Source organism: Larimichthys crocea, chromosome XXII, assembly GCF_000972845.2.
Source record: "Larimichthys crocea isolate SSNF chromosome XXII, L_crocea_2.0, whole genome shotgun sequence".
Taxonomy (NCBI): Eukaryota; Metazoa; Chordata; class Actinopteri; family Sciaenidae; genus Larimichthys; species Larimichthys crocea.
Window position 1 is genome coordinate 14,163,561 of NC_040032.1, and position 9,665 is coordinate 14,173,225.

Sequence of the window (9,665 nt, forward strand, 5' to 3'; positions counted from 1 at the left end):
GGAGCACAGAGCTGCCCTCATTGAAGATTAACTTCCCGCAGAGTCACAATTACATGTCAATAATCATCATCAGGAAGTGTTTGCCTATTCGCACCATTACAGGAACGATTGCATTGAATTTGGCTCCTGCATTCCTGCAGGGGCCCATTGATATCCCCCTCCACCCATCCACCTCCACCACCCTCTCCATCCTCCTCCTCCTCCTTCTTATCCGAGCTCTTATCAGTGGAGCTTTATTAGAAGGCGAAAGGGGGAGGGGCAACTCTCGTTTTCCTGTCGGGGGGTATGCTGATGGATAAGTATGAGACCCCCTGCAAGAATGCGATCACACTGAAAAAACAAGTCATTGTGTTTGTTGCCTCCTCCGTCGAGTCGGAGACGCTCCAGAAACATGCAGCAGCATCTCACCGTGCCCGCTCTTCTCCTGGCATCCCTCTGGACACTGTGCACGGGATCAGGAGGTGAGTGTGTCTTTCATTCAGAGCTTTCAGCTTCATCTGGACTTCTATTTGCCACGTAAATATGTATAGAAAATGTCACAGGAGGTTGGATTATTAATTAATAATTAGATATTTATCATCAGGGAAGGAAATGTTTGTTGTTTTCTGAAGATTTTTTATATTTATTTCACTTATTTTGATCAAACTGACATATGATATATATATATAAAAAATGCAACATTTATCTTGATTAATGCCGCTTAAATCATCATTAAATATAAATGAATCTTAATGAAATCATCAAGGTATTTTTTTTTAAATCTACTTATTGTTTACCATTTTTTTCCAACCGTGCTCCACTCGCTCCCTTCAATTAGAAAGTTCATTTGTTGCGGAATGTAAGCCATAAAGCCATAAACCCATAATTAGACGCTCGGCAGACAAAATGAAAAGGAGTCACCAAAAGATGAGCCACAGATGAAAGAGATGTCCCTCCCTTCCCCTCCAGCACCAAGACGCGCGCTACCTCTCTCTCCACGCACACCTGCCCCGTCCATCACAACGTGATGTAGCGTCGGGCATTCCTCCTCCGTGACTGAGCTCTCCTTGAGCAAGGACGTGATCCAGTCTCAGCCGACAGATCGGACCGAGCTGAGACTCCCTCAGAGCCTCTGTGGTTCGGACACCCCTCTCTCTCTCTCTGTCTGTCTGTCTCTCCCTCTCTCGTGTGCACCTGCTCGGATCCCAAACTGAGCCAATAGGAGACGTTTGCGTCCAAGGTTGCCGCAGAGAGACGCGTCAAGCTGCGCACCGAGAATGTCTCCAAATTCACAGCGGCTCATTCCGAGGCGTTAATGTCACAGGAAAGGCGGCGAGGTTTGGCACCGAGGCTCTAATGACGAGGGTAAATTAGCAGTAATTAATTAGGCTTTTTGATCCGGAAATGTGCACCAAATGAGCTGCTTTCATGCGTTTTTTTTCTCACGAAGTGAGAATCTGCCTTTGAAATACGATCTAATTAAGCTTTGGGTTTATTCATTTTAGGATATTTAGAAGTCAATTAAGCTTTGGGTTTATTCATTTTAGGATATTTAGAAGTCAAATTAAAAGACAGATGTAACCTAAATGCAGTATATAGTAAATTAGGGCGTTTATAATTGGCTTCTTTCATCATTCCTACATGTTTAAAGCTAAAAATATTCCACTAATCCTCATTTATTTACAACTCAGACGTCAGTTACTGCCTTTTTTATTCCTGTGACATAAATACAGCTAATACACATACAGAATGCAAATACAAATACAAATGATTTTACGCAGGACGTGTCAACAAAAAGATCAAACCACTTTGTCTTCATGTGATTAGTTCACACTCGGTAGATAATGAGTGCTTCGCCTCACTCACATTAAAGTGTCGATAGTATATCTTTAGTTAGATACTCGGTGAAGTATCTAATCCATCAGTCCACAGACACGCAGGCACTCCCCCCGTGGCTCCTCTGACGCGCAGCCAGGAGCGCTCGCTGATTCGGTGCTGAGGAGGAGCGTCCCGGTCACATGCGTCCCCTCGGTGTTGGAACAGTTGTCGGTGTATTTCATGCCAAGAAAACCCACAGCCATGAAGCTCGGGGGATTAAAGTTTTTTGCGCATGGAAGAAAGTAGCGCAGCGTGTTTGTAACAAAAAGAAAAGCTGATAACGGGACAGGACCAGGTCTCATTTTTTTGGCACGTTGGCACAAAGCATGGCACAGTCTCAGCTTCTCTCTCCCCCACACTTTTTTTTCTTTTTTTGAACCGTGTGTTTGTGTGAAACGCAGCGTCTACACACGCACAGTTTATGTCTGGCTCTGCGTGTCGCGAACAACACAATGGCATGAAAAAGATCCGGCTCCGTGTCTGCGTGCATTCACATTAGGTTTTCGCTCTGGTCGACGTGCAGGCAGACGTGGCCTATTTGTTTTCACATCGCTGCCTTTTGTTGTTTTCTTCTTGTCGGTTTCCTCAGTTCGTTCTCCGAGCAGACCTCTCTCACAACCACTCAAACTCATTCATATTGTTCGTTTTGCTCCGCGCAGCGCAAAAGATCAAAGCGCAGCGCCCATTGGTCAAGAATTGTGCGGACAGAAATCTGATTGGCTGAGATGGAAATAAGTCCGTGTGAGCCACAAAAATAGATGGAGGAAGTGTTCAACACACAGTACCACTCTGACTAAATACTTAGTTACAAGTTAAAGTACTGCACTGAAGGATTACTTCAAAATAAGTTTTATCAGACAAAAGTACTCCTGTTAGTGTTATATTATTATACATTAACACATTATTTATGGTTGTATGGTTGGAGCTGGTGGAGGTGGAACTACCACAAACATAAATAAATGCAGTGGAGTCAAAAGTATAATGTTTTCCATCTGAAATGTAGCAGAGTAGAAGTATAAAGTGGCATAAAAAAGTACCTCAAATTTGTATTTGCATACAGTAGGGGCTGTGGCATAGGGATTTGGCTTGGGAACCAGAGGGTGGCCGGTTCAAGTCCAGCACAGATCACAGTATGGATCATGGACTGGTAGGTGGAGAGGAGCCAGTTCACCTCCTGGCACTGATGAAGTACTGAACTTGGCTGCCCATCACTCCATCATCACTCCACCATCACTCCACCATCACCACCGTTTTCATATAACGAGGGAGCATATTTGGCCTGAAATGAAACTTCTTATTGAAGCAGTCTTGTGAGGCAGCACTGTCATCTTCTATCAAGGTCATGGCTGATGATGACTGACACGCTTTATCATCAAAGTTATTAGATGTAATTGGTGCATCTAATCAGACTCACACAGCTGTGGTACTAAATACTCAAAGGAAGAAAGAAGAAGATCAACTATATTGATCCCTTGATGGGGAAATACTTTTTTTAACTCAAGTTTGAAATACAAACACAAAGATGTTAGAGACAATCAAATGTGAAGAGATGGGCAGTCATGTAGCAGTGCCTAGGAGGTGAACTGGCATCTCTCCAGCTACCAGTCCACACTCCATACTGTAGTCCAAGCTGAACTTGAACCAACCACCCTCCAGTTCCAAAGCCAAGTCCTGAGCTACTGCCATCCAAGACCTGTGGCCAAAAATTAATGGCAAAATTAAGGTTAGAAAGATAATCTTTTAATACTTTCACTTTTAATTACTGGTCACAGAGTTTCTTCTGCTCCACTCGCACACGTGCAAGAGACAAGCATATCTACATTTACAGGGACCAGTATGTTGAATGATGTCAAAACAATCTGTACCTCTTCCCTAATAAATGTTTGCCCCCTCCCCTGCCTAGTTTATTTACAGTACGCATTATCATGCAGGAGCAGGAGGAAAAGGCTTACCAACATGGCAAAGAAACCGAGCGGTGGCTTACTTCCTTTACAAACACCGGGAGAAGTCCTCGTACCAGTCTAACAACAGAGTGGGAGACCCTCCCCGTATTTTTTCAATGGCATGTGTGTTTTTCATAAATATTTGATTTGTGAGATAGCTCCAGATATTTGTCTCCGAGCACGGGGTGGAAACATGCAAACCGATTGTGAAATATTAATAAACCCTCAGACAAACATGTGAGAATGGGACCTCGCTGATGCAAAAGATTGGCTCTGTGTTTATTCTGATAGCACGGAAAGATAAAGCACAGAACTTTTTTTGTGAATAGGAAGACAATTCCTGTGTATTAGGAAGGTTTTTGTATGGCCGGGAATAACAGCTGACTTAAACCGAAAGAAGAACAATTTGCTTTTTTTGCAAGGAGGAAAAAAATAAACTATTAATAAAAGAGAACATTTGTAAATCTAGTTGGACGGTTGGTCAGTGTGTATGTTAAGAAAAAACATCCTATTCTGATCCCCCAATAAGCTGATGTTTGTCTGTGTCACCTCGAGGTTGACTGACTGACATCAAGTGTGTGTGTTCATGTCCTTTACGTTATACTTAGAGTAGAGATGTGTGAGTTTAACAAATATCATTTAATTTCCTGTGTTTCAGATTGGTGCTATCAGTCCCAGTTCACCTGTGATCATCAGTGCAATGGTAAGTTATTTTCAATACTAACTTGTAACTTTAAACACATAAAAGCAAGTTACAGAACAGACATAAAACCAACAGGTGTAAAGTGCAACAAAACAGAAACAATTGAGATAGAAAGAAACAGCAATTTAAAAGAGCAAATGTAATTTGAAAAAAAAAAAGCTAAATTATGTGTTTTGTATGAGAAGTACATGTGAGAACAATCTGAATAAAATGAAGTCTTGATCTCATACTTAATATAAAATATTTGACCTAAAGGTAATATGTAAAAGGAGAACAGTAAAGGACCGAAGGTTGATCCCTGCGGTACGCCATTGGTTTCAGTGCAGCCAGGATTACTAAAACTAATCTGAAATATAAACCTGATATTCCTTCCCAATGCTTAGGATTTTTAATTAAAATCAAGCAGTCACCTGAATCAAAAGCAGCAGCAAGAACTAAAAACAGTAAAAGACATCTGAGCTTTTAAAAGAAGAACCCTGAGAGGTGTCTCAGTGGAATGACAGCTCTAAAACTGAGCTCATATGTATCAAAGAGACTATTGAATACAAAGCAATCACTTCAACGTGTTTAACTTTTCTGTTTTTCTTGTTTCAGCACCAGAAAAGTGGAACCACGTCAACGGTGACTGTGGAGGAAGATCCCAATCACCCATCAACATCGTCACCAGAAAGACTTTAAAAGACGAACGACTGACTCCTTTCCAGTTTAAGGACTACCAGCAGATCTTCAGAGGCGTAATCAAGAATAACGGCCATTCGGGTGAGCATATTCTCCATTGAACGTCAAATAGCTGTCCACATCACTGCAGCTGTTGTGTGAACTCTTTATACTTCACTCCAGTCAAGGTTGACGTTCCTCACCTGAGCACCATCTCCGGAGGCGGCCTGCCGACCACCTACAAGGCCGTACAGTTCCACCTGCACTGGGGAACCAACGGAGGGCCCGGTTCTGAACACACCATCGATGGAGAGCAATATCCCATGGAGGTACCTAAACCTTAATGTACATTTGTGGTATGTTGATATGTGTTTATGGTGCGGTAACCTTCCCTATCTCTAAGACAAATTTCTCCTTGGTGGAGACAAATAAAGAAACCTGAACCTGATTTATACTGTCTATGCTAATCTACCTCATCTGTGGCACTCAGCCTCATTCATTCGTACTGAAGGCCTGAATCAGGTTACAAATATATAGTTTCATTTTTTTAAAACAATATACAAACAGGACTACCTTTGTTGGGAACTATTTTCTGCCATGGATTTGGTGCTTCATGGTGACAAAGGAACATTTCACCCAGTACAACAAAGTAAACAAGTTTTTAAAATAATGGAGCTCTGTGACAGAGACCAAAAACATTTATCAAACTTTAGATACAGTGGCTAGTCAGGAGACTCCATCCATTGATATAAAAATATATATAATATCACCAGACATGACATAAAATCTCACTTTTTTATGATTGTTTTATTGGTTAGGAAAGCTTTTTTTAATCAAGTCTTTGCTTCTGATCTGATATCTTTAGTTTCTGCTACACACACTGTAAAAAATTACTTTGGTAACATCCGTAATATTTCCCTTTACAGCTGCACATTGTTCACATGAAGCAGCATTACGCTGATTTGACAACAGCACTAGCAGACCCAGAGGGAGTTGCAGTCCTTGGGTTTTTCTATGAGGTAACTTTGACTCTTGTATTGTTGAATTCAATTCAACCTCAAGTTAAAAGGAAACCTGTGCTGAAATGTTTATATTCCTATTTTCAGAGGTCCAGTAGTGCAAACCGAAAGTACGACCCGATCATCAACGTTCTGCGAAGCATCAAATCTACAAGTAAGTACTAAAAGTTCAATATGACTGACCAAAAACTTGACTACAGAGCAGCGTTTTATCTGTCTTTCCTGTTTTCAGATGACAATACATCGCTGCTTCCCATCTCCCTGGCACAACTCATCCCATCTGAGCAGAACATGACCAGCTATTACCGCTATAAGGGCTCTCTAACCACCCCATCGTGCACAGAGTCTGTGATCTGGACTCTGTTTGAGAAACCCATTCCTCTGAACATGGACCAGGTGAGGATAAAAGGCCAAAACCTTTAAATGAATCTAGTTTTTGTCTATAAATGGTAAATGGCTTTAAAATAGTTTGGTTACAAGGTCACAAAACTACAGTCTTGGGTAGATTCTCTATTTAAAGTACAACAATCTCATAAAATGATTGGTTGAGGTCTTGAAACAAAGAAAACAGATTGCTGTTACATGTTTTGATCAATTTTTTGTACTCTTCTATAACTTTTGCTAGTTTTCTACAACATGTTTTGTGACATTTTGGACTATTTGAGCTCTTTGAGCCTCTAACAGTCTCCAACATTTTAATGAAGCTTTTGGAGAATTTAAAAAAAGGTCTGCAGACGCCTGAAATGTACCCTGAAATAGGGGAATAATCTTTAACAATGTATCATATTTAAAAGTAACTCTAACTGTCAGACAAATGAAATAGACTAAAACGTATCAGGTAGCATGAAATGAAAATACTCAAATAATGTAGAAGTACCTTTAGGACACACCTTGATTATCTCTTTCCAGAGACTGAACACTAACATTTGTGTGTTTATCCTCTCCCCCCTCCAGCTGCGGATGTTCTCTGAGCTCAAGTTTCAGGATGGAAAGCCAATGGTGGGGACCTTCAGGCCGGTCCAGCCCCTGAACGGTCGACAGGTGTACCAGTCAGGAGGCGCTGTGATCCTAGCCAGCTCAACTCTCCTTGTGGCTGCCATCGCCACTGCCTTGGGACTGTCCCAACCCATTTAGAGCAAAGCATCCCAAGCTGCACTGCGACATCCATGAACACAATAAGTTCTGCATCACTCCTCAGCTGAACCCTGGTTTGTAACATCTTCATCGCATGGTTGCTAAGATGATCGACCACGTCGTAGTGCAAGCATGACTCACCCGGTGTTGCTCTCTTACAACACAGATGACAAAGGCGTTTCGAGGGACGCCTTACGAAAGGTGCTGTGAGGGTTCGAGCAACATTCATGCATGTGTAGTGAAGTTGTTGGTCTTATTTCAGCATTATGAATGTGCCATAAGCAGGTTACCAAGCACTCAAAGTGACAACTGAATTCAACACCAGAACCCTTAGTCATGCCCTAATTTCTCACAGCATCATCATACAGAAACCAGCACACACACACACACACACATCCTTGTCCACTTTAGCTCCACTAAAGCTCCAGGTAAATTTAGTATCCACTAATGCCAGCATGAGCAGCCGATGGTTTGTGCTCTTAGTGCCGATTCCAGCCCCATGACCTGGCACGTGATGTGTTGTTCTCGGCGGGGGCATGTGAACAGCATGGAGCTATTAATAGCAGAACTGAGTCACAAAACACCAGCTCTATTTCGAAGCCAGCGGTCAAAGGAGTCAGAAGTTTGGCTTTTTCAAGGTCCAGGAGCACACAGCGCGGCCGTCGGGTGAACTCCAGCTCAGCAACTCGGTCAAGCAGTTGGTTCGGGAAAGGAGGGGAGGGTGAAAGGTGCGAGGTCTTGCCTTACTCTGCGGGAACAACTGCGCTGCCGTTTTGAAAGCAGAGCTGCAGTCTGTCTCCTGCCAGAGTCAGGAGGCCAACGACACCTGAGACAAAGATGAAGACGCTAATGGTGGTTTCAGCGCGAGGAGACAGCAACAACTTGACACACATGAAACGTCACTTCTTCTTCTTCTTCTTCAAACCATTTTTTTCATGCATCTCAAAATACTTGCATGACCTCGCATGTCTTGATGTGCAAGATGTTTAGCTACATGTACAGCACATGGCTGCTGCAGCAGTGAAGCTGCACACACAAAACCATGCTTGCCAAATTCATAAACACACGCACACACACCTCAGGCACTCAGTTTCTCATTTTTGACCCGTGAAGTTCAGTGAGCTTATCTTGAGTACATGTGACTGTGTTCATGGCTTGTATTACAGGGTCTTGGATGCACTGAATGTTATCGACTGTGAATTACACCCCACTTGGGTTCTCCCTCATTTATCCAGAAGGACCCTTTATGTATTCTAGTGTGAGATCTGTGCAATTGTCCAGCAAGATTTACTGTGATGATTGTGCAAGGAATCTGTATATTTTCCCATTGTCTTCATCACGACATCGAGTTATATTTCTATGCTGTGTCCTTGTACACATGTATTTATGTACTGAATGTGTATATTGATATGAGACACACAGTTATTGTTATTTATGTATTGCAAAGTTTATATAGTATTGAATGCAAACCCATATATGAAGCATCAAGTTGTTCGTGACCAATCGAGTTTACTTACGATGTTCAAGTGTATGAGATTGTCAGGTTGTAATGCTTGTCATAAATAATATGGAGAATGTGTTCCAACTGAGCTAAAGAATAAAATTACTTACATGCCTTTTTAATAACGGTCTCTCTTCTCATTACACTCGCACCATTCAAGCTGTTTGAACCCTTCATCATAACACTATGCAGCCTCATACCTCCGCACAGTGAAAACTGATATAAGAATACACTCCGTCAGCTCAGGCGAGCTTCTCACTTTCCTGTCCGATTCTCCTTAGGTCTATCTGTCTGAGAGCGCTCACGCATCTCAATCCTTTAATCCATTTCTAATTGACTTGTCCTTGATGGTATAAAGGCTGTTTTTTTGGCTATTGTTCACAACATACAACCAGCTGAATAGAGGATTGTTGTATCATACACAGCTCACTTATCAAAGCAGGCATAGCACAAACACTATCATCACACAAATCTATAAGACAACACACACCTTTCTTTTTCTTACCGGCCTCTGAGACAGATTTACCCCTTCCCCCTTCCCCTTTCAAGTTACTTCATGTCCCTCTCCTGTCCCCTTCTTCTTTTGCTTCCCCCACCGTCCTTCATTAAGGAATCAAAAGGCTTATTGTGATGGACAGTCTTAAGAAGACAGCAGCCTCTCACAGAGACACGCATGGAGATTGGACAGAGACTATAGATAAAAGGTTCAATGAAAGCCTCCCGTTCATTCCCCTCTCTCAGCTCTCCGCTGCTTCTTCAGTTAAGCATCAGAAAGGACTGAAGATCAAGGGGAGGATGCTTAATATCTGGCAGTAGTACCTCGGTTCTTCTAGTCAACAGGACAGCACAGA

At 42.2% G+C, this 9,665-nt stretch overlaps 1 protein-coding gene across 1 annotated transcript; it reads left to right on the forward strand.

The window, feature by feature from the left end:
- Positions 1-207: 207 nt before the first annotated feature.
- On the forward strand, positions 208-8,937 carry ca4a (carbonic anhydrase IV a). The gene is made up of 8 exons (XM_010743116.3): positions 208-461; positions 4,459-4,503; positions 5,098-5,262; positions 5,344-5,489; positions 6,087-6,179; positions 6,267-6,333; positions 6,412-6,575; positions 7,134-8,937. Exons 1-8 carry the CDS (start codon positions 392-394, stop codon positions 7,311-7,313), a joined length of 930 nt encoding a protein of 309 aa, XP_010741418.2. The 5' UTR covers positions 208-391; the 3' UTR covers positions 7,314-8,937.
- Positions 8,938-9,665: the final 728 nt, after the last annotated feature.

What these genes read in the sequence shown, in the direction of transcription:
- ca4a (XM_010743116.3), top strand. Translation starts at nt 392, where the DNA reads ATGCAGCAGCATCTCACCGTGCCCGCTCTTCTCCTGGCATCCCTCTGG. An exon ending in CAAGAATAACGGCCATTCGG is followed by an intron (nt 5,263 to 5,343) that starts GTGAGCATATTC and finishes ACTTCACTCCAG; the next exon opens with TCAAGGTTGACGTTCCTCAC. An exon ending in TTCCTCTGAACATGGACCAG is followed by an intron (nt 6,576 to 7,133) that starts GTGAGGATAAAA and finishes TCCCCCCTCCAG; the next exon opens with CTGCGGATGTTCTCTGAGCT.